A 26,128-nucleotide genomic window follows, 5' to 3' on the forward strand; every position below is an offset into this window, starting at 1 on the left:
TAACCTGTAGATAGTGAAGTGCCACAGGGATCAGAGCTGGTGCCATAATCATTTACAGTATAAATGGCTTGGGTGAGAAAAATGAATGTATTATAGCCAAGTTTGCAGATGACCCAAAATAGGTCAGAAGGCAAATGGTGAGGATACCACAGTGTCTACAGATGGATATAGACAGGTTAAGTCTTCTGCAAACCTTAGCAATTGAAATATAGTGTGGCAAAATGCACTTTGGCAGGAAGAATAGAAGGCCTGAGTAATATTTAAATGGAGAAATACTGCAGAAGGCTATAATACAAAGTGATTTGGGAATCCTTGTGCAAGGCTAGCATCGAAGTCCAGCAGGTAATAAGGGAGAAAAATGCAATGTTGGCCTTCACTTCAAAGGAAGTGGAGTATAAAATTAGGGGAACTCTTGCTAAAACTATGTAAGGCACTCGTCAGATTGCATCTAGAATACTGGGCAACTTTGGCCTCTTTATCTAAGGAATGATAAACTGGCAGTTGGGCTGTTCGGGGAAGGCTTACCAGGTTGATCCCAGGTATGGATTATGTGGAGAAGTTGAGCAGGCTGGGCCTGTGATCATTGGAGTTTAGAAGAATGAGAGGTGACATCACTGAAACTTACAAGATTCTTAGGGGACTGGACATTGATTAGGCCACTTTTTTGGAATCCTCTGTGCAATTCTGGTCTCCTCTATAGGAAGGATGTTGTGAAACTTGATAGGGCTCAGAAAAGATTTACAAGGATGTTGGGGTTAGAGGGTTTGAGCTGTAGGGAGAGGCTGAATAGGCTGGAGCTACTTTCCCTAGAGCATCGGATGCTGAGGGGTAACCTATGAGAGGTTATAAAATCATGAGGGGCATGGATAGGGTGAATAGACAAGGTATTTTCCCTGGTGTGGGGGAGAGGAGCTCAACTAGAGGGCATGGGTTTATGGTGAGATTGGAAAGATTTTAAAGGGACCTAAGGGGCAACATTTTCACGCAGAGGGTGGTGCGTGTTATGGAATGCGCTGCCAGAGGAAGTGGTGGAGGCTGGTACATTTACAACATTTAAAAGGCATCTGGATGGGTACATAATAGGAAGGGTTTAGACTGATATGGGCCAAATGGGACTAGATTTATTTAGGATATCTGGTCAGCATAGACAAGTTGGACTGAAGGGTCTGTTTCCATGCTGTCCATCTCTATGACTATGACAGGGTAGATGTGGACAAGTTGTTTCCCCTTGCAGGTGAGTCTAGGACCAGAGGGCATAATCTCAGATTAAAGGGTTGCCTATATAAAACAAAGATGAGGAGCAATTTCTTCTGAGGGTTGAGAGTTTGTAGCCGTGTAGACTCTGCTCGATTTATTGTATGTATTTCTAAATGCTCTGTTAATATAGCTTTTATAACAGACTCAGCATTTTCCTAATGACACATGTAAGCTAACCAACCTTTGGTTACATCTTTACCACAGAAGGCTGCAGAATTGGGTCATTAAATATATTCAAGGCTGAGATGGACATTTTGTATTCAGTAAGGGAACCAAGGGTTGAGGAGAAAAGAGAGGAAATGGAAGTTGAGGATTGTCAGATCTGCTAGGACATAATTGAATGGCGAAACAGGCTTCATGTTCCTCCATCATGGGGTCCATGATGGGCTAAAAGAAGTGGAGATGCACAGAAAAATATTAAATGCTGAATAAGGCTATATGGCTCATGAAGTTGTTAGTGGTTGCAGAGGGATGATGAAATTATGAGACCTGATTTGAAGATGTGTGAGAAGGCTTTAAATCCTTTGTAATATTACGACAGCAGCCAATATAGTTCAGTATGCCAAAGTATATTAGAAAGTATATTAAGGAAGCAGAATAGTCGTTGAGTAGGTCATAGTTAAGCTTAGCGTACATTTATGCAGTTTGGAATTTACGGAGGGTGGCAGGGCAACTATGAGGAATTTGACATGGAGGATTTGAATGTAGTGTTCACTTTTCTGTCTACCACTTTGATTTCCTTGTTAATCAAGAATCAATCTAATTTGGTCTTTAAAACATTTCATGATCCTGAATCCACTTGTCTGGGGGAAAGAGAATTTCACAAACCAACAGCTGACAGAAAAACATATAACATTACATTCTACATTCTGTTCCATTACCCTGATGTACTTGTATAAGGTATGATTTGTCTGGATAGCACCCACTTTTTACCGTATTTCAGTCCATGTGACTATAATAAATCAAATCTGAATCTTAATTGGGAGAGATCCTTTATTTTTAAGCTGTCCCTTAGTTCTAGTCTGTTACATAAGGAAATACCTTCCGAGTGTTCATTCTCAGTTCCCCTCAGAATCCTATTCATTTCAGTAAGATCACTTCTTAATCTTTTAAACTGTAATGCATTTAGGTTCAATATGTCAAACCTTGCCTCCTATAATAAAACCTTCATTCCAGGAATCAGTGAGGTGAACCTTTTCTGAACCTTCTAATGCCATTGTAGCTTTTTTAATTAACTCACTCAGATATGCAATGACATTTCTCTGGGGCAGAAGAAGCTTGATCCTGGGTTTCCTGTCTAGAGGTAGTGCCACAAGAGCCCTTAAGGTAGGACTGGAGATATTTTCCTAATCAGCCTATTTGGAGATGTCAATATACAACTCTAGAGCAGATGGAACTTGAACCTGGGCCTCCTAACTCAGAGGTAGAGATGCTATCACAATGCCACAAGAGCGTTCCAGGTAGAAGTGGAGATATTTTCTCATCAACCTGTCGAAATGTAATGACACATGTCTGGAGCAGGTAGGACTTCAACTCGGGCCTTCTGGCTCAGAGATAAGGACACCACCACCACTGGGAACGTTTTCTTTTAGCCTGTCAGGATTTTGTAGATACTTCTAATCACCCTGTTCTCGCACATTATCACCCAAATCTGGGGCAGCTGGAACTTAAACCCAGGCCTCCTGGTCCAGAGTTTGGGACAACACCACTCTGCCACCCTAGCCGTTCAGGTAGAGTGGATATTTTTATTCGGTCATTTCAGAAGTGTTATTACACTGCTGGAGCAAGTGAGATCAGCACACGAGTACGCTGGCTCAGGTTGTGATGCCGCCACCATTCCATAAGAGCCACTGAGGTAGGAGTGGAGATGGTTTTTAATCAAACTGTTTGGAGATGTTGTTGAAGCACCTGCTCCAGTTTGCTTCTTGCTCAGAGGTAAGGACACTACCATTGTGCCATGAAGACCAAATTCAGATTTCCTCCTTTTGTAAGGGTGAGTTTCAAACCCATTTCCTCAGAACATTTGCCTCAGACTCTGGACTATTAGTCCAGTGAGATTACCACTATGCCATTACCTGTCCATTGGCGGTAAGGAGCTCTTGGAGTGATACCTAGCATACGGAGGAGGATGATTGTGATTGTTGGAGGTCAATCATTACAGTCCTTGCATCACATCATTGCAGGAGTTCCTCAGGGTAGATATATTCTTCTAATCAACCTGGTTAGAGAAGTAATTCATGCCTCTGGAATAGGTGGTACTAAAACTGTGCTGCTTGGCTCAGAGGCACTGCCATGGTGCCATAAGAGCACCTAAAGTGGGAATGGAGAGTTATGACACACCTCTGAAGCAGATAAGACTTGAACCTAGGCCTTCTGGTTCAGAGGCAGGGACACTACCACAGTGTCATGAGCCCAGATAGGCATGGATTTTTTTGTTTTTCTCAATCAACTTGTTCAGAGATGTTATTACACACCTCTGGAGCAGGTGGGACTTGATCCCAGCCCTCCTGCCTCAGGTAGGGTTATTACCGCTACGCCACAAGAACCATGAGGTAAGAATCGATGCAGACATGGCTGATTGCAGCAGCTGGCAATTAAGCAAAAAAGCGTAATGACCCCTGTCAGACACCACCAAAAAGCAATGGAGGATTTTGACTGAGGTAACTTGTCAGGTTTTCAAAAATTGACTGAAAAGCTTAAAGCAGGACATTTGTTTGCAATGATGAATAATTCACACAGGATTCTTGAAGAAATAAAAATCAGCAATATTGTCCTAATTGAAGAGAATAGGAGAGGGGGTCATGCAATCTGGAATGGGGTGAATATGGGCTATCATCAACCTAGGATTTGCACATGGAACTAAGCAGACACCTGGTCTTCCTTGTCCTCATTAAGGTAGTATAGATCTGCTTTTAAATCAACTGAGTTGGTTGGGAAAGTGGGATTCAGCCCAGGTGGAGATAGGTCACTACCACTGTGCCACACACAGATGTTTATATCTGCCTTGTCTGATGCAACCACCATTAAGGGTATATAATTTTGGTGAGAAGCACCTGAAGAAAGTGACAATAACAAGCACAGCGCTTTCTGCACTTTGTCATAGAGCTGTACAGAATGGAAACAGACCGTTTGATCCAACTTGTCCATGCTGACCAGATATCCTAAAGTAATTTAATCCCATTTGTCAGAGTTTGGTCCATGTCCCTCTAAACACTTCCTGTTCATGTATCCATCCAGATGCCTTTTAAATGTTATATGTGTACCAGCCTCCGCCACTTCATCTGGCAGCTCATTCCATGCAAGCACCACCCTCTGGAAAAAGTTGCCCCTTGGGTCCCTTTTAAATCTTTTCCCCCCCCTCACCTTAAGCCTGAGCCCTCTAGTTTTGGACTCCCCTCCCCCACACAGGGAAAAGACCTTGTCAATTCACCCTATTCATGCCCCTCATGATTTTGTAAACCTCTATAAAGGTCACTCCTCGGCCTCTGACGCTGCAGGGAAAATAGTTCCAGGCTATTCAGCCACTCCCTACAGCTCAACCCCTCCAACCTTGGCATGATCCTTGTAAGTTTTTTCCGAACCCTTTCACGTTTTACAACATCCTTCCTATAGCAGGGCGACCTAGAATTGAATATGGTATTCCAAAAGTGGCCAACCAATGTTCTGTACAGCTGCAACATGGCCTCCCAACTCCTATACACAATGCACTGACCAAAAAAAGGCAAGCATACCAAAAGCTGTCTTCATTATCCTGTCTACCTGGGACTCCACTTTTTAAGCAACTATGAACCTGCACTCCAAGCTGGTTTGCAACTTAGGTTGGAAAGAGGGCCTAACTACAGTGTCTGATGGTTGATCTTAGAGGGTGGTGGTGTATATCTGACACCGGCTGAGTGTATATGTGCCATACTCCACGTAGGACTCTGAAGCACTTGTTTCCAAAATGAATGGTAGGCACTGCTGAATTGAAGTTGAAGGATTGTCAATTCTCTTGAAGTCAAACCAATATTCCTATGTAGGTGAGTGAAGCTGGATGCGTGTTCAGAGCTCAGACCAGTACATTCATTCCTCTATAGGATGTTGGCATCGCTGGTTGACCAGCATTTACTGTCTATCCCTAGTTGTTCTTGAGAATGTGATGGTGAGCTGCTGCTTTGAACTGCTGTAGTACATTAAGTCTGGATAAATCTACAATGCCATTAGGGCATGAGTTCCAGGACTTTTAACCCAATGGTACTGAAGGACTGACTATATAATTCCAAGAAAGGACGGTGAGTGCCTTGGAGGAAACTTGTGTGGTGTTCCTGTGCATCTGCTGCATTATCTTTCTTGATGGTAGTGAGTGTGGGTTTGGAAGGTGGCGTTTAAGGAGCATTGATGAATCCTGTAGTGCATCTTGTAGATGGGATACAGCTACTGAGTGTCTGTAGTCAGGAGTTGAGTTACTTGTTACATGATTCCTGTTCTCTGACCTGCTCTTGCAACCACAGCATTTTTAATGCTCATCCAGTTCACCTGTTGATCAATAGTAATCCTCAGAATATGGATAGTGGGGATTTCATCAATGGTAACGTGAAGGGGGTGATGATGTAAGTGACAGACTTCGCTTCAATGAGGACTCATAAGATTTTTTGGTTCATTATTTACAAACAAAAAACTTGAATTCTTCACTGCAATACTTCTCAAACTCTTAAGTTCTCAGTGACAACAACCTTTGGTCTGATGTCATGGCAATTGTCAAGCACCAAAATGGGATCACAATGGGAAAAATCTGGGAAGCACTGCCTTACTGATGATTAGCTGTCGAGTTGAATTTGACAATTAAAAAGCAATGTTATTTCTTCCTGTTTTAGATGGAGAGACTCCAGGGAGAGATCAGCAATGAAAAACAAAGTATGCAAAATGTTGAAATACTCAGCAATGATCTTATAAAAGAGAAGACCCAGCTTGAAAAAGCTATTGAAACCATTCGAGAAAATACAGAGGGACAAGTAAGAACAAACAATAAAGTACATTTTTTGCAAGTCTGTTCCTTCATTTCTAAGCCAGGTTATGTTGTGATACATTCATATTCATATAACTTTGAGATTCAAATATAAATTAGACGATTTCATACCTTAAATTATGTTTGCACCACTGTAGATGTCTGAGTTTTAATTACCATGCAGCACAAGTTCTCTAACTTTACTTCTTGATCATTTCACTACTCGTATTTAGTTATAATAAAAGGTGTTTATCAAGAGAACAGACTGGTGGCAAGCAATGTCCTTGTTTATTGCTTAGCATTTACATTCATTTAAGTTTTTTTTGTTTGTTCACAGATGTGAATGTTATGGAGTTGGCAACATTTGATACCCATGTCTAATTGCCAAGATGAAGCGATAGTGATCGGCTTTTTGACTTGCTGAAGTCCTTATGCTATAAGTACATCTAAAGTCCTGTTAGAAACAGTTCCAGGATTTTGTTCAGTGATTTTGTTCAAAGTCAGAATAGTGTACAGCTTGGGGATAACTTTCATGTGGTGGTGCTCCTGACTATTTGGTTCCCCTGTCCTTCTGTCTGATTTTATGTGTTTGGAAGATGCCATTGGAGGATCCTGGGGAAAATTGCTACAGTGCATTTTATAGGTGGTACGTAAAGAGTAAATGTGGAAGGTGGTGGATGAGGTACCAGTGATGTGGGCTGTTATCAGTGGTGTCTAATGGCTTTTGTATTGTTGGAGTTGCACTCAGCCAGGCCAGTCGAGAATATTCCATCACACTCTTGACTTGTGCCTTGTAGCTGGTAGACAGGAGGTGAGTTGCTTGCTGTAGTGTTCCTAGCCTCTGACCTACTCTTATAAATACAATATTTATTGGACAAAGCGAGTTGTTCCTGTTTGAGGTTCACTTGGGCTTGAGGTAGTTGGTGCATTTGCATGGTTAAGTCATTAATCCCACATACCAAACGGTGCCTCAGCATCTCATTCAGGGTTACCCAAAAATCACATATCTCTGCCAGCAGTCTTAACATTGTCAAACATCCCAATATGGACTCCCCTGATTCACTAACTGCTGAATAAAACCGATTAGTGTCTCAGAATTAAAGGAGGGTTATGGTCATAATATTCTTTAACTAAATCCATCAACTTTAGTATCTGTTGCCTCAGGGAAAGTTAGGCTCCCAATAACCGAAAATGCTGTGGGTCCACATGCAGTCAGAAGGATTATTCGTTGGTTTTCATCTTCCCCATTGTCATTTGCTGGTATGATGCCAGGAACAAAAACAGAAGTTGCTGGAAAAGTTCAGCAGGTCTGACACCATCTCTGAAGAAAAATCAGAGTTAACGTTTCGTTTCCAGTGACCCTTCCTCAGAACTCATGATACCAGAAATGCTTACCCCAACTTAAAGATGGCTGTTGCAAGTGAATTTCTTCAAGAGCACGTCTTTCTTTCAACGCCACTGAAATAACTGCACGGAGGCCGGTATCCCATCACCAGATCACCCTTACTTAGAGGTGTACAGTAAATGGACTTTGACCAGCTAGCTCAGAGCCAGAGCCAGTCCCTAGAGAAGTGAGATTCTCTGAATCTCTGATACATATCCCCAGGTTAACTGCCCCAGTCAAGGATCTCATAGTCAATGATCCACCTGGCTCTTGTTCTAATCACTAAAGTTGTGGTATTTAGAGATCAGTCATCTCAGCCCGAGGACATCCCTGCAGGAGTTCTTCAGGGCAGTGTCCTCGGCACAATCATCTCAGCTGCTTCATGAACAATTCCCCACCCCATCATAAGCTTAGAAGTGGGGATGTTCACTGATTTGTGCAATGTTCAGTACTATTTTCGATGACTGACTAAGATACTGAAGCAATCCATGTCAAATGTGGCAAGATCTGGACAATATCCATACCTGCGCTGACAAGTGGCAAGTAACTTTCACGCTACACAGATGCCATCACCAGTAAGAGACAATCTAACCACCATCCCTTAACATTCAATGCTGTTACCATCACTGAATCTCCCACTACCTACATCCTGGACATTACTATTGACCAGAAACTCAACTAGACTCGGCACATAAATATAGTGGCTATAAGACCAGGTCATAGGCTAGAAATACTGCAGTGAGTTATTCACCACCTGACTCCCTAAAGCCTTTCTATCATCTACAAGGCACAAGTTAGGAGCGTTTTGGAATACTCTCCACTTGTCTGAATGGGTGTAACTCCAACAACACTCAAGAAGCTCGACACCAACCAAGACAAAGCAGTCACCTGATAGACACTACATCCACTCACTCCACCGATGCTCACGCTACTGTTGCTGAGCAATCTACAAGATGCACTGCAGAAATTCAGCAAAGATCCTCAGACAGCACCTTCCAAACCCGTGACCACTTCTAGATGGAAGGATATGGACCACCACCTGCAAGTTCCCCTTCAAGTCTCTCCCCATTCTGACTTGAAAACATGTCACACTTCCTTCACAATTGCTGTGTCAAAATCATGGAATTCCCTACTTAACAGAATTGTAGTGTTCACTGTCATCAGGTGGACTGCAGCAGTTCAAGGAGGCAACTTGCCACCACTGTCTCAAGGCAACTAAGGACAGGCAATAAATGCTGGCCTGCTAGTGACGTCCACATCCCATGAATGAATTAAAAATATCAATTGTTGGAGAAGTATTGGAATTAATTATGAAGGAAGTAATAGCAGAACATTGAGAAAATTATAATCTAATGAAGCAGAATTAGCACGAATTCGTGAAATGGAAGTCATGTCTGACTAATTTAATGGAGATTTTGGAAGAAATCACAGCCACAGTGGATAGAGGGAACCTGTAGATGTGTCCTATTTGGACTTCCAAAAAATGTTCAATGTGTTACCTCACAAAAGTTTTAAGTCCTAAGATAAGAGCCCTCTATATTAAAGGTAGTGTATTGACATAGATAGAGAATTCGTTCATGGGTAGGAAACAGTAGATGGGGATAGGGATTCTTTTTCAGATTGGTGATCCAAGATCAGTAGTGGACACGGGTCAGGACTGGGACCGTAATGGTTTACAATATATATTAATGACTTTGTGGAAGGAAGTGAATATACTGTAGCTAAATTTGCAGACAACACTAAAGTAGGTGTATGGGCAGCTTGTAAGATGATGGCAAACAGTTTACAAAGAAATGAAAGTAGAAATTGCTGCAAAAGCGCAGCAGGTTTGGCAGTATCTGTGAAGAGAAATCAAAGTTAACATTCCGGGTCTGGTGATCCTTCCTCAGAACTGATGGTAGCTAGAAAATGTTGGTTTATATGCAGAAGATAAGGGTGGGGGAGGGGATAAGAAGTAAATAATTGATAGGGATAGAGCCCAAGGAGAGAGGACAACAGTTGCTCAGACAGAGGAGTTGATAACTGTCTGGCTGGGAGGGTGAATAGCTGTTGACGGAGACTGTTAGTGGTTAACAATAGGTCGTGTGTAATGGCAGACTGTGATAACAAGGCCTGGAGTGTGTGGTAGGGGGCTAGGACATGGGGGAGTTGAGGCCCTGAAATTATTGAACTCTGTACAGAGTCCAGAGGGCTGCAGAGTTCCCAAGTGGAAAATGAAGTGTTGTTCTTCCAGCTTGTGCTGAGTTTTGCTGGAGCACTAGAGCAAGCCTGAGACAGATATTTGGATTCCCCAGCACCATGGTTGACAGGTCCGTCAACCGGGTCCAATCCATCTCCCGCATTTCCACCCTCAACCCCTCTTTCCTCCCGCAACTGTGATTGGGTTCCTCTTGTCCTTACCTGCCATCCCACCAGTATCCACATCCAGAAGATCATCAGCCGCCATTTCCACCACCTCCAGCGAGATGCCACCGCCAGACACTTATTCCCCTCCCGTCCTTTGTCGGCCTTAAACAGGGACCGTTTCCTCTGGGACACCCTGGTTCATTCTTCCCTCATGCCCAACACTATCACCACCACCACCAGCCCCACCCCACAGCCCCACATACCTTCCCCTGCAACCGCCAAAGGTATAACACATGCCCATTTACTTCCTCCCTCCTCAGTATCCAAAGGCCCAAACATACCTTTCAGGCGAAGCAGCACTTTACCTACATTTCCCACAATCGAGTCTACTACATTTGCTGCTTACAATGTGGTCTCTGCTACATTAAGGAAATGAAGCATAGACTGGGTGACCATTTCATGGAACATCTATGTTCCACCTGCAAAAAAGACCCTGAGCTTCCAGTTGCTGCCACTTTAACACATCACCCTGTTCCCTGGCCAATATCTTTGTCTCACGCTTGCTGCAGTGCTCCAGTGAAGCTCAGCGCAAGCGGGAAGAATGGCACCTCATTTTCTGCAGCCCTCTGGACTCCACATCAAGTTCAATAATTTTAGGGTCTGAACTCCCCCATGTCTTAGCTCCCTACCACACACACCAAACCTTGTAATCATAGTTGCAGACTACCTATTTTTAGCCACTAAACAGTCTTCATTAACTGCTATTCACCCTCCCAGCCAGATTGTTATCAACTTCTTTGTCCAACTGTTCTCCTGTCTCTTTGGGCTCGATCCCTACCTCTCGTTTAGTCCTTACGCCTGCCCCGCACCCTGTCTTTTGCATATAAACCAACACTTTCCTAGCTGCCGTCAGTTCTGAGGAAGGGTCATCGGACCTGAAACGTTAACTTTGATTTCTGTTCGCAGATGCTGCCAGATTTGCTAAGCTTTTCCAGCAGCTTCTGTTTTTGTTTCTGATTTACAGCATCCACAGTTATTTTGGTTTTCATTTTTAGTTTACAGAGAGATATTGATAGGTTAAGTAAGTGGACAAAAAGTTGGCAAATGGAGTGTAATGTGGGAAAATGCAAAATTGTTTATTTTGGAAGGGAAAAGAACAGTATTATTTAAATGAAGAAAAGCTACAGAAAGCTGCAACACAAAGGATCTTGGGATTACATGTGCACAAAACACAAAGCTAGCAGGTAACCAGGAAGGCTAATGGAATGTTGGCTGTTATTTCAATGGAGTTGATGTAAAAGAGTGGGGAGGTCTTACTCTAACAGTCTAAGGTGGGGAGACCACATCTGGTGTACTGTGAGCGGTTTTGGTCCCTTATTTAAGGAAAGATATCATTTCATTGGAGGCAGTTCAGAGAAGGTTCACTTGGATGATTCCTGATAGGGATGGATTGTCTTATGAGCAAAAGCTAAACAGGTCAGGACTCTACCTGGAGTTTAGGAGAATAAGAGGTGGCCTTACTGAAACATATTGGATTCTTAAGGGGCTTGACAGGGTAAATGCTGAGAGGGTGTTTTCCTTCATGGGAGAGTGTAGGACAAGAGGTATAATCTCAGAATTAAGGGGTGCCAGTTTAAGACTGTAATGAGAAAGAATCTCTCCTCTTGAAAGGTTGTGAATTTTTAGAATTCCTTCCACAGAGAGCATTGGGGACAGAGTCCTTGTGTATATTTAAGGCTGAGATAGATTCTTGAACAGTAGAGGAATCGAGGGTTGTGGAGAAAGGGCAGGAAAGTGATCTGACATTCGTCATGTCCAGCCATTATGGTGGATCAGGCTTGAGGGGCTGAACTCTGGTTCTGAGGAAGGGTCACCGGACCCGAAACGTTAACTCTGTTTTCTCCTCCACAGATGCTGCCAGACCTGCTGAGCTTTTCCAGCAACTTTGTTTTTGTTCCTTTTTCCTAGGTCTTGTGTCATTAAAAAAAACAGTAAGATAGTTGGCCTAGGACCCTATCCTCAAGAACTTAACAGGATCTTGTGGCACAGCGATAGTGTCTGTACCTCTGGACCAAGAGGCCTGGGTTCAAGTCCCACTCACTCCAGAAGTATGTAATAAAATCTCTGAACATTTTCATCAAAACAAAACTCCCCTAGTGAACTTCCCCAATAAGTCCTAGGGATAAGATGATTGACATCCAAATATTACAAGCAACATCATATTTTTTGCAAGACTTGACTCCAACAAATGCAGATTTTGCCACTTAATTCCATTGTCTCCAGTTTTGGTAGAGTTCCTTGATGCCTTATTTGGTCACAGGAATCATAATAATTGATAAAGGATAAAAGTACAGATATAAGACCAAAATGGCATTGAAAATAGCTAATATTTTCCTTGATGGAAGAGGTTATAAGATTTAATTAAAGCTAAGCTATTGGAATTGGCAGACTCTTTGAAATGGAATTTCTTGCAAAAAATGGAGAAACCTAATCAAGGTATTGACATAGCATTTGGGATAGGTAGAAATTTAAGAATGACTAGAGACACTAAGTTAAGACTCACTTGAGTTACTGAGAATTTACTTGCAATTAAGCAACCTGAAATTGAAAAAAATTTGAACTTGAGGAAAAAGGAAGATAAGTGGTACTTTGGAGGGATGATAAAGAAAGGGAAGTGGAGCTTTGAGGCTTAATTTTAGGCTTATTAAAAAACTGAAAGAAAAGATCATATCAGCTTAGAAAACTGGAAGTGAGAAAGAAGCCTCAGATGCAGTAGAAAGTGCTGATTAGGAGAAATACCCATAACTCAATGTCTGGGATGGAGATATATAAATTTTGTGTGTACACTATCAAAATTTGAGGCAAAAGATGTGGAGGCATTCCATGACTCATTCAAGAAGGTCACAAAACAAATTACTAACAAATTAGTTTGAGGCGTACAGGCAAAAATTCAAAAATATATGGAAACATCTTAAACAGATCTACGTTGAATTCGAACCGTTAGGCAAAATAATTTTGACTGTTGGAAATGGGCATGAAGAGTAAATGGCATGTCTGAAGTTCTCAGAGAAACTATTATCTTAGATTTTAGAAATTTTTTTCCAGTCATGAGAACACTTGTTGAAAATCAGGAGGTTGCAACAGCTCAACAGGCAATGAAGATGCTGAAGATTGAGTTGATTCATAACATCAAACCATTCTAACATCACTCCCATCGGCCAGAAAAGGATAGAAGTGGGAGAGTGTAAGGAAAGCGCATAGCCAGGGTAAAGAAGTGATAGCTGGGCAGGCTTCAGGAATTCTTTATTTGACAAGAATGGAAGGTGCTGAGCATGGAAGTGAAAATTGAAGGTCCAGGTGTTTCCATTGTAAGAAAATGGGACACCTTCATTTAGAATGCTGGATGATGCATGCTGAAATAACAGCACAAAGGCTGGTACCCCGTCACCAATTCACCCTTTATTTACTTGTGCACAGTACACTGACTCGGATTCAGTCCCATGAATTGCTGAGATTCTCAAAACCCCTGTTAATAATTGTCAGCCTGTGCCCCTGATTGGCTCAGGTTAACAATCCCAATCAAGGATCTCAGTGAACAAAGTCCACCTGATTTGAATCACTACATCCCTCCCCCACTAAATCTGCAGATGTGAGCCTGGTCTTTCTCTTGTAGCTTTTCCTGCAACGTTTTTGCCCCAGGTCTTGTTCCTCTGATTTGGACTCTGACACGGGTGGTGCGAACTGGACCATAACCCATGTCTTGCATCCGGAGCATCTAGGGAGAGTTTCCTTCTGTTCTGGGGCTAACTGTATCGAGGCACTGAGCATAAGGGCCCAGTGCTGAATTCTACAGGACAGTCTGGGCGGCACCACTTTTCTTCCTCAGCAGCCCTAGCAGGGGTTTGTGATCTGTTACTATGACAAATTCTTGTCTGTAAAGGTACTAGTGGAACTTCCTCACACCAAAGATGACTGCCAAATCTTCTTTCTCTATCTGTGCATATTTGCAATCGGCATCAACCAAAGCCCAGCGTTCCTCTCCGTTGGGCCACCGGTGAGCCAGCACTACCCCGATACTGTACGGGGAGGCATCGCATGTCAACACCACTTCTTGCTTTGGATCATAGTGGGCTACACCTTAGACGACAATTCACTTGCCTAAAGTCTACTGTTAGCTACGTGGCCATTTCCAAGGCTGACCCTTGTTCAATAGCAGGTGTAAGGGCGCTAAGGTGGAGGCCAGGTTATGTATGAATTTTCTGTAATAATTCACTAGCGCAAGGAAAGAGCTAAGCTCCGGTATAAAGAGTGGGAGCCGGGGCTCCTTTGATTGCCTTCACTTTATCTTCCAACATGTGTAACACAGTTTTGTCAATTCTGTAACCCAAGTAGGTCACTTGGGGCATCTCGAACACACATTTGTCCCTTCTAAGACGTACACCTGCCTGGGAGAAATGTTTAAGCACTATGTCTGATTTCTTCAAGTGCTCTTTATTTGATCTTCCTGGTTATTAGTACGTAATCCAGATAAATGGCAAGCTGGGATAGCCCATGTAAAATGTTCTCCATGATCCACTGGAAAAAAGGCACAGGATGATATTACCCAAATGGCAGTCTTGTATATTGGTATAAACCCTTATGCCTGTTAATTGTGGCATACTTCTGGGACTCTTCTTCCAGTCGCAATTGCAGGTAGACATGACTCACGTTCAGCTACGTAAAGGACAGCACCCCCACCAACTTTACATACAAGTCCTCAATGCGAGGGATTGGGTATTTATCCAGCCGCAAGAAGCGGTTTACTGTTTGCTTAAAGTCCCCACAAAGGTGAACTGAGCTGTTGGGCTTCACAATTGGTACAGCTGGTGCAACTCATTCCACAAACTGTTTGATTCCTTTTCTATCCGGCCTCCCGATTTCTGCCCCTACTTTTGCAAAAGTATCGAGTGGGCCTTGCAAAATCTCATAATTGCTTCCTGGTCAACATGTAAAGTGGCTTTGGCCCCTTTGATAGTCCTAAGCCCTTCCTGAAAAACTCCTGGGTATTTCACTAGGACTTCACTGAGGCATCCATTTTCTAATCAAAAACTGTTGAGCCAATCCAGGTAGATCTTGCTCAACTAATTCTGGCCCAATAGGCTTGGGCCCGAGCCTTTTACTACCATCAGTGGTAACTGCACCAATTGCTTCTCATAGGAGACCGTAACTGAAGTCGTATCCTTAATTTGCAGTGGTTCCCCAGGATATGCTCTGTCTGTCTGAGGTTTGTGCAAAAGGATTGCAGACCCAAACGAATCTTGATAAACACAGGCGTTGCAACCACAGATATGGCTGTGCCAGTATCGACCTCCATGGGAAATGGGTGACCATTTAACCAAACATTAATTTTAATTGGTTTCAATTTGAATGTTGCCAAGCAAATTAATTGTTCCAATCACATGTACCAGGACTTAGGGTGTGCACTCAAACTGGTCTATGAGTTTTCTTACTCAAGTCAGGCCTTATAGGACTCCTTTACTGTCTTGAGTCCACAGACCGGCAGCAACAAAAATGGCTTGCCGACCCAAATACTGAAGAACTTTTTAACACTTGGCTAAGGCTCGGCTTTGTCGGGTTCTGCTGTGGGTTGTCCTAGTGTCCCGCTGCTTGGGAAATGCCCTGCATGAGGCTTTGTGAGTGCCTACATTCAAGTGGTGTTCCCAAGCTCGGTTGACAGGTGAGGGAGTCCACTTCACTTGGGACGCCATGTAGTTCCCATGCTCCACTTGCCGCATTTTCTAATGACAGAGCCAGTTGTAGTGTCTATTGGAAGTCTAGTTGGGCCTCAGCTAGTAGATGCTTCTGCATGGTTACATCATTAATCTCACATACCAAACGGTGTCTCAGTATCTCGTGTCACAGTTAACCCAAAATCCCGTGCCTCTGCCAATCATCTTAAATCCCGATGCACTTTCCCCTGATTCTCTAATAGCCGAGTAAAACTGATTAGCGTCTCAGGATTAGAAGAGGTTTAGGATCATAATATTCCAGAACCAACTCTTTCAACTCTTGGAAGATTTTAGTGTCTCTAGAAAAATTAAGCCCTCATATAACTGAAAATGCTGCAGGTCAGCAAGCAGTCAGAAGGATTACTTGTTGCTTTTCATCTGCCCCTTTGTCATTGGCCAGGAAAAAGTATGGCATTCTTTCCACATACTGGGCCCAGTCTTCGATGGCAGGATCAAACAGGTCAAGCTTCCCAAATAAAGGCATGATGCCAGAAATGTTGCCCCAACTCCAAGATGACTGTAGCAAGCAAATGTTCTTCAGGCATGTAATATTTTCCCCCGTCACCACTTAAATAACTGCACAGAGGCCAGTACCCTGTCACATGGTCACCCTGTATTTACTAGTATGCAGTACACTGGCCGTGTCCAGCCAGCTCGGAGTAAGTCCCCTGAGCTGAGATTCCCAAATCCCCTGTTTATATTGGTCAGTCAGTGCCTCCTGGTTGGCCCAGGTTAACAACCCCAATCAAAGACCTTGTAGTCAATGAGGTCTACCTGGTCCCAATCACTTACACTTATAAAACCTTTGGGACTTGCTGGATTCATAAGAATGGTTGCAAAAATGGAGCATAGAATGAAAAATTAACATATTAAATTATAGCTTTAATTACAATAATGAGACTGATGGTGAACATGGCTAAGCGTGCAGGAGAGGTGAATTAAGATAAATGAGAAATAAATAAAAGGATTTTTGTTGGGGTAAAGTAATCCCTGTTCCTCAAGTGATACAGCTGTACCCTTGGTTAAGTTGCATCCTTCTAAATTCCAATCTACTCGAGCTTTTCTCGTAAGACAGTACCTCCATACCTGGTATCAGTTTCAGTGAACCTTCTCTTGACTGCCTTTAATGCCAATATATTTTGCCTTGGATAAGAGGCCTAAAACTGTTCTCCGGTTCTAGCTGTGGACTCAAGTATTTTCTATAGTTTTAGTAAAACCTCCCTAATTGTATACTGCATTCCGTTTGAAAAAAGGCCAGCTTTCCATTTGCCTTCCCTATTACCTGCTAAACTTGGATGCTAGCTTTTTGCGATTCATGGGTGAGGAGTCCCACATTCCTTTTCTTCAACATTCTCTTGAGTTTCTCCATTTAAATAATATTCATCTCCTCTATTCCTCCTGCCAAAGAGCATAACCTCACATTTCCCCTCTTTTTATATTCCAACTACCAAGTATTTGCCCACTTACTTAACATGTCTATAGCTCTCTGCAGACCCTTTGTGTCATCCTCACCACTTGCCTTCTCACCTATTTTGTATCATCTGCAAACTTGGCTACAGTACATTCACTCTCCTCATCCAAGTCATTAATATATATTGTAAATAATTGTAGCACTACCTCTGATCTTTGTGGCACTTCACTAGGTTTGCGTTACTATCCTGATACTGCCTCTCATAACACATCTCTCATATTAGTTAGTTAGCCTTCTATGCATGTTCCTATGATACTTCCATCATCCATCCATCCTGCTTGTTAGTATCTCAAAGAATTCTAGTAAACTTATCAAGCATGATTTTCCTCTTCATGCTAACCCTGCTTGATAGTATTCTAAATGCTCTGCAATTATGTCCTTTATAATAGACTCTCATTTTCTCCCCACTAACAGACAATAAGCTAGCTAGCCTATAGTTAACTTTTTTTGACTCCTTCCCTTTCTAAATAAAGGTGTTACGTTGGCAGTTTTCCAGCCCTCTGGGACTTCTCCAGAATGAAAGGTATCCTGAAAGATTGCTACCAGTGCATTCGTTACCACTGTAGCTACTTCTTTTAATATCCTAGCATGCGTCCCATCAGGGCCAGGGGACTTATTTGTCTTTGGCCCATTGGTTCCAAAGAACAAAGAACAGTACAGCACAGGAACAAGCCCTCGGCTCTCCAAGCCTGCACTGACACGTTTTGCCCTTCCATACTAAAACTGTTTTCATTTACAGGATCTGTATCCCTCTATTCCCTTCCTTTTCATTTAAGCTGCAAACCCTTACTTACAGGTGTGTTCGCTCTGAATCAGATTGGTATCTAACAGTTTCCACATATTGCAACAGCAACATATCACTGTCCTGTCGTCACTGTCTTATTTAATTTAACTTCTAAATTAATTACAAGGTTCCCTATCCTTCACACTTCACTGTACTGATATATTGTTTTTAGAAACTAAAAAGGAGAAAATAAAATCCCCCAGTATCAATCTAATACTCACACTGTTGTTTTTAAGCAAAGAAGGAAGAAAACACAAGACCCAAACATGAAATAAAGACCCGACTTTTGCTTTAATGACTAGAAAAAGGGTAGGATGTAAAGAAAGAAATAACAAGCTTGTCAGAAAGGCAATAATCATGGGAGATCTAAATCTACATGTGGAGTTTGAGCTGTCATAGCTAATGTTGTATGGCACAGGAATCTTTTCTGGGATCTCAATTGTTTACAATTTATAGAAATTAATTAGATGAAGAGAGGGCCGTTTTTCTGACAAAAAGACATCCGGGAAAGTAAGCTGTGAAGAGCACATGAGGTTGCCAAAAGATATAGATAGAATAAGTGAGTGGGCAAAAATACAGCAAATGGAAAATAATTTGGGCAAATGTAAAGCTGTCTTTTTGGCAGGAAGAATAAAAAGAAGCATACTGTCTAAATAGTGAGAGATAACAGAGCCCTGAGATGCAGAGAGATCTGTATATCCTTGTGCACAAATTGCAGAAGTTTAGTCTGCAGGGACACCATGTAATTAGGGAAAATAAAAAGCATGTTAGAATTTATTAGGAGAGAACTTAAGACCAAAAATAAGGACCTTATGCTGCAATACATAGGGCACAGGTGATACTGTATCAGGAGTACTGTACACAGTAGTGATCACCTTATTAAGGATGTAAATGCATTAGAAGCATTTCAAATATTTACTAGGCTAAAACCTGAAATGGGTGAGTTGTCTCATGAAGGGTTGGTCAAGCTAGGTATGTATGCAGTAGAGTTCAGAGTAAGAAGTGACTTGATTGAAACATTTAAACCTTGAAGGGTCTTGGCACAGTAGATGTAGACAAGATATTATCTCTTAAATGAGAAGCTAAAACTGGAGGTCGCAGTTTAAAAAACAGGAGTTGTTCATTTAAAACAGATTAGGCTTTTTCTCCCCCCTCTGCAGGTCATAAGTCTTTGGAAAGGTTACTGGGATAGACAAAAAAAGTTGGATTTGATGTTACAGCCTGATAACCATGATCATATTGAATGGTGGGGTGGGTTAGTGGTGCTGAATGGCCTACTGCTGCTGCATATGTTTGTATTTAGATCCAAAGTTATGCAAGTTAGCTCAGACAGCCCACAAAAATGAGGCTGAGGGAGTTCCAAAGTGTGATTGTAAAAACAGTGGGATTTTGGTTAGGAAGTGGAGATCCCCTTACAGATGTGCAGATGAAGAGTAAAACAGTTATTTATCCAGGTAGCATTACTGCACAGATGTTGTAAAACTATAGTGTAGATAGCATACACAATTACTGTGACAGGACATGCAGTAATATGGAAAACTCAAACATCGATAAACTGGTGCTTCTACTGTCTAGTCTTCATAAATATGTGGTGCGGTTTTGTAAAAGTACCATGCATGTCAAATAGTGGGAAAACATCAATATACAATCAAAACAGCACCTTTAATACCCATACCAGTTTTTGAGGAACCATTCCTTATAGTGTTAGTAGGTTCTGTAGGGCCATTAATGAAAATGAAAGCAAGACATCAGTATATTCTTCGTATTTTGGATATGACATCTCGGTTCCTAGAGGCTATTGTTTTGAGGACAATCACAGCTCAAACAGTGGTGGAAAAATTAACTTTTTCTAACTTGTTATTGACTACCAATAGAAATACAGTCAGACCAAGGTTCTTGGCTCTGTTTGCATTCTCTGACCAAAGATTCTATGCATTTCACAGTATCCTTCTCACTCCTCACGCTATGTCCCGCTCCATCAGCCCATTGTCATGGTACACAAATCAGTTATTTATCACTTCACACACTATATGTCTCCCCTTCCTCCCCACTGGTAGTTCCTGATAATTTCTCCACCAGATCAGTTCCATTTTGGACTTCCTGTTGTGTAATTAAAGAAGTGGGGACAAGTGTTGTCAACAAGGTAGACTCCTTATTGCAGTGCTGGCAGTTGACATTATGGAATAGATGTGCGCAATGCTGAGAGATACTTTGAAGACATAAGTTGTTTGTAGCTTCAGGCAGCAGTACCTGAGAAATTCATGTCCCAGTGTATATGTTGTTCCGTTTATTCAAACTGATTTTAACTGGATCTCTTTCTGAACATAAAGTAGTCACCTAATGTTTTCCCTTGTGCTGTTAACTCTGCTTTGTGCTTATTCAAGATTGTTTGAGCGTCTTAAATTTAGAAATTCTACTTCAGCGTAAACTCAATATGAGAATTTTGCTTTAAGTATCCTTTAATATTCTCCCTTACATTTGAATGATTACAGTATTTCAAGAAATTGGATGATACTTTAGTTCATTAAGCTCTCATGTACGGTTTAAAATTATGTTCACAATGCATCAATTATTTTGGATGGGAAACATTTGTCATGAAAACTTAGAGGATAATGTGCAAATTTAGTAATTTAGGTCATTTGTATTTACTGCAAGTGGCAATAAAAATTGAATTTGAAAAAGAAAGTGAAAAATGAAAATTAATTTGTTTTCCCAACTCCTATTTAAACATTTGGCCTCTAAACAGCCCTAGCAAATTGAATTTTTAATATGCTGACAATCCTATGACAGTACTACTTGTTTTCAGGATATTTCTTCATAGCTTTTGCTTCATAGCTATTGCAAATCAATCTTCTTCACAGTAATTTATTGTAAATGTTTAAAATTGCAGAAGAATTATGACAAAGAACTAGTAATTAAAATGTTTGAAATTAATTTCCTTCACTTCACATGTATATTCTAGATCAAAGTATTGGAGCAGGAAAACGAACATTTGAATCAGACCATTGCATCCCTGAGGCAACGTGCACAAATCAGTGCAGAAGCTAAAGTGAAAGACATTGAGAAAGAAAACAAAATTCTACATGAATCTATTAGGGAAACAAGTGGCAAACTGAACAAATTGGAGTTGGAGAAGAAACAAATCCAAAAGGAGTTAGAACACTATAAAGAGAAAGGAGAAAGGGCAAAGGAACTTGAGACTCTTTTGAGCCGCTTCAAAAGAGAAAATGAACAGTTGCAAAAGAAGGTTACTACTCTAATAATTACATGTGAAAAAGTCGAAGTCTTGGAACAGGAGAACTCCGATCTAGAAGTGGAAAACAGAAAGCTGAAAAAGACTTTGGATAGCTTGAAAAACCTTACAATGCAGTTAGATATATTAGAGAAAGAAAACAACCAACTTGATGAAGAAAATTTACAATTGAGGAGGACAGTGGAGAGTTTGAAGTCTAATAGTGTCAAGTTGGCACAATTAGAACTAGAGAACAAAGAACTGGAAAATGAAAAAGAACAATTAAACAAGAGCCTGGATCTCTTGAAGGCTTGTAACAAAAAAACTGAACGTTTGGAAGTAAGTTATCAAGGACTTGATTTAGAGAATCATAGGCTCCAGAAGACTCTAGAAAATAGCAACAAGAAAATTAATCAGCTGGAAAATGAATTACAGGACTTAGAAACAGAAAACCAGAGCTTGCAAAAAAATTTAGAAGAACTAAAAATTTCCAGCAAACGGTTGCTACAATTAGAGAAAGAACACAAGCTGCTGGAGCAAGAGACTGTCCAACTGGAGAAAGACAAGAAGCTGCTTGAGAAGGAAAATAGGAGGCTGCGCCAACAGACTGAGATCAAGGACTCAACACTGGATGAAAACAACATGACAATTTCTAATCTTGAAAAAGAAAACAAATTACTTGTGAAAGAAATCAACAAATTCAAAGATCTTCATGGACGACTGAAAGATTTAGAAAAAGACAATAAAGAGCTAGTTAAACAGGCAACTATTGATAAGAAGACTCTAGTGACATTGAGAGAGGTAAGATACTTATTTTTGTTATGTGGGTGATTAAGAAACTTACCCATTGTAATGGTGGAAGGGAGGGTTTGAGTCACAAAAATCATGGAGGATGATCTGTCAAACAAAATCTGGTGGGGTGGATGGTAGAGACAATTGGAATCCTATTGTGGTTCTGGGATCAAAATGAAGGGCTAATATTGGGGGAAGCCCAACTAGTAGGGGCAATGAGACCATCACAATCAAAGATCCTATCCAGTACAGTAGGGGGAGATCAGAGCTAGAAAAAAAGAACCTCTCAGAATTTTAAGGTATGTTCTGGACTATCCTATCAAAGGAAACAGTTTCTTTAATTCTACCCAGTCACATGCTTCATTCATCTTCACCATCAATTAAGTCACTCAATAATATTTTTATATTCATAATGTAATCCGCTAAGCGGCAGTATCATCCCTGACATGTCTGCACTGCACTCCTCTCCACAATATTCTGTTTCAAAGACAAGTATTTGGATTCAAAACATTAACACTGCTCCTCTCTCCATGGTTTCTTCAGTACTTTGTATCTATTTCAGAATATTCTTCATGCGTTTTCGTGCTCATAACCAAACCTGGTACTCCAGATGCAATCTAACCAAAGCTCTACTCTAGGAGTGCCGAGCCTGGAGCAGTGCCCATTTTTTCTGGTAGACAAACTTACAGCTCATTCATCAGGTCCCCACAGTTAATAATTACATAACCTTACCCAAGAAGGATTGTAGACGAGGAAGAAAACCAGCTACTCCTCCATTCAGAGGTACTTTCTCTGATAAGCTTATCAACAGCAAATGTGGGAGAGAACCATTCTATGATTGGAGAAGCAGTAAAGTGCCCAAGGATCGGGGCCAAGAGAAGCACAAGCCGTGGTATGTAGTCTACTGTCTGGGTCTGGGAATGGGAGGCTTTTAAGGAGACACTGGTTTCAGAAAAGGGAACGAAGATGAGAGTCGCACAATGGGTAGACAGCAATGGAGTCAGCAGAGGGGAGCTGCATGTCAGGCTGTGATGGTGAGATGGGGGAATAATTACATTTAATTATTTTCAGAAAGAGAAGTGTTCTGCTCCTTAAAAGAAAAGGCAAAAGTAAGCTTTATTATTACAGTATCAGTTTATTGCTTTTTAATTTTATGAAGTTCTTGATTATTGATGCGGCAGCCTTTTGAGGTTTGTTCACCAGCCCCCTATGAAAGAGAAAAACTAAAATATGTCGCCCTGTCCAATCCATGCAAACGATTGTACAAAACGGTATTGTCCAACTGTAACCTAACTTCCACCCTTTCCACCCCTCTTTGAGGTGAAGGCCAACATTCATTAACATTTTGAGTTATTTTTGTGCTCGTCCACTACTTTTTAGTGACTATTAGATATGGACTTACTCCACAGTTCCAAGCGATTAATACATCCAACTAACTTTTTTTTTCTATCTGCAGTGAGTGATCTTTTAAGTCTGTATATTAACTCCATCTGTGAGAATTTTGTCCACTTTCTAAAAAAAAAACATTCAGTCGTGGGATGTGGGTGCCATTGGCAGGGCCAGCACTTATTGCTCATCTCTGATAGCTTCTTGATCTGAGTGCCTTGTTAGGGCCATGTCAGAGGACGGTTGTAGTGGTTCTGGAGTCACATGTAGATAAAAACGGCAGATTTTCTTCCCTAAAGGACATTACTGAACCAGGTGGGTTTTTACAATTGACAATGGTTCCACAGTCACTAATCGGCTAACTTTTTATTCTAGATTTTTCTTATTGAATTCAAAAGTCACTGTCTGCCATGTTGGCATTCGAACTCATGTCCTCAGAACATCAGCTTGAGGTTCTGGATTACTAATTCAGTGACATTACCACTATGTCACTGCCTCCCAGATTCAACCCATCAATATTACTTTGCAACTTTCCGCTCTCATCTGCGGTGTAGGGTACCATCTAACTTGACGTCATCAACAAACTTGGAATTATGACTCTATTCTTTCATCTAGTTCATCAATAAATACAATGAAAGATTAAACTGCAGTACATAATCTTGGGAGATCCCGTTAAGCCATATCCAGGCAATTGTAGCAGATACCATTTTTCTGTACTTTCTATCTCCTATCTTTTAACCAATCTTCTATCAATGTCAGATGGTTGCCTCTGATTCAGTGAACCTTTATTTTGGCAATAATGTCTTGTGTGAAACCTTATCAAATACCTACCAAAGTTCTATATATATGAAACTTCTGTAATCCCTCCTTATCTAACACATTGGTAACACAAGGTTCAACTCGGTTATTTAGACATGAAATCCATAGAGTCGTGAAATTGTACAGCAGAGAAACAGATCCTTCAGTCCAACTTGTCTGTGCTGACCAGATATTCTAAAATAATCTAGTCCTATTTGCCAGCATTTGGCCCATATCCCACTAAAGCCTTCCTATTCAAGTACTCATCCAGATGTCTTTTGAATGTTGTAATTATATTGGTCCCCACTACGTGCTCTGGCAGCTCATTCCTCACATGCACCACCCTCTGCCTGAAAAAGTTGCCGTCTACTTTTGGACTCCCCTGCCCTGGGAAAAAGACCTTGGCAATTCACCCTATCCGTGCTCCTTATGATTTTATAAACCTAAGGTCACCCCTCAGCCTCCGACATTCCAGGGAAAATAGCCCCAGCCTATTCAGTCTCTCCCTATCTTTTCTGAACTTTTTCAAGTTTAATAATATCTTTCCTATAGCAGGGAGACTGGAATGGAATGTAGTATTCCAAAGTGGCGTAACCAATGTCCTGTACAGCCGCAACATGACATCCCAACTCCTGTACTCAGTGCACTGACCAATAAAGGCAAGCATACCATCACATTCTTCACTACCCTATCTACCCGAAACTCCACCTTGAAGGAACTATGAACCTGCACCCAAGGTCTCCTTGTTTGCCAGTACTCCCTCGGACTCTAGCATTAAGTGTAAGTCCTGTCCTGATTTGCCTTACCAAAAGGCATCACCTCACATTTATCTAAATTAAACTTCATCTGCCATTCATTGACCCAACTGATCAAGTTCCCATTGTACTCTGAGATAGCTTTCTTCACTGTCTGCTACACCACCAATTTAGGCGTCATCTGCAAACTTACTTAAACCTATAATAAGAAATAAAAACAAATTTTAAGAAGATTGTAAGTTTGAATTCTGAACATTGACTTTTGGTGAAAACATTAATTACTGTTACTTCTGCATTATCACAGTAATTTATTTTTGATTGCTTAGATCAGTTTTTCAACTTACTGCCAAAAGATTTGCCAAGGATTACAATACCCAAACACTTGGAATGAATTTTACAACGTTTTTACACTTTTGTAGAACTGCCGTTGCATTATTAGTGCACCTGGGCTTAAATGACAAACCCATTTGTACTAATTGTACTATTGTACTAATCAATAGCAAAAATAGATTTCCGTTACTATCATGTTTAAGATTTGATGCGTTTAACTGTAATAAAAGGACAACTTAAAACCTGACAGCTATTTATTATATTCATTTCCTACCTTCATTCTTAAGCTCTGAAATATTAACTCTTCAATGTATTAGTCTGATTCTATTTTGACTAGATTAATATTTTCTGATCAATTTGTATTTGCTTTCTCAGTCTGTTTCTTAACTTTCCCACGTCAGATGTTAGACTAATAGGTCTAGAGTTTGTTTCATGGTCTATCTCCAGCACAATTCTTAAGTGATGTGACATTGGCATTGCCTGCATCTGTTTTTGGGACATTGCCTTTAACATCCTTTTTTTTTGGTATTTATACTTAAAACTTTCTGTTGACCTTGATAACACTCGCACTTTTTTTTTATTATGTTCTCTTTTTGCAAAGTTTTTTTTATATCTTTCTCAGTCTGTGGGCTCTCAGTTATGCTTAGCAATTGTATAAACCCAGCCTTCTAGTTTCATACAAAACTCACCTAACTTGATCAAAGTTATTCATTGTATCCAGGGTTATTTAAAGGCATTTTGTTGCATTTCTGTACTATACTTTCAAAGTAATCCTTGTAGAGATTTAAAAAGTGATTCATAAACTGCCTATCTTCTCAAACAAAATATTGAAATTGCTTGA

At 41.0% G+C, this 26,128-nt stretch overlaps 1 protein-coding gene across 7 annotated transcripts in view; it reads left to right on the forward strand.

Annotated features, from left to right (window-relative positions):
* ccdc88ab (coiled-coil domain containing 88Ab) overlaps positions 1-26,128 on the forward strand; it is a 342,694-nt gene that overhangs the window by 146,729 nt on the left and 169,837 nt on the right. For all 7 annotated transcript variants that reach the window (XM_048601173.1, XM_048601174.1, XM_048601175.1 and 4 more), the window contains 2 exons: positions 6,111-6,248; positions 20,957-22,027. In XM_048601173.1, the coding sequence (XP_048457130.1) occupies positions 6,111-6,248; positions 20,957-22,027 (1,209 nt within the window). The remainder of the gene's footprint in view (positions 1-6,110; positions 6,249-20,956; positions 22,028-26,128) is intronic.

Source organism: Rhincodon typus, chromosome 9, assembly GCF_021869965.1.
Source record: "Rhincodon typus isolate 14 chromosome 9, sRhiTyp1.1, whole genome shotgun sequence".
NCBI classification, from domain to species: Eukaryota; Metazoa; Chordata; class Chondrichthyes; order Orectolobiformes; family Rhincodontidae; genus Rhincodon; species Rhincodon typus.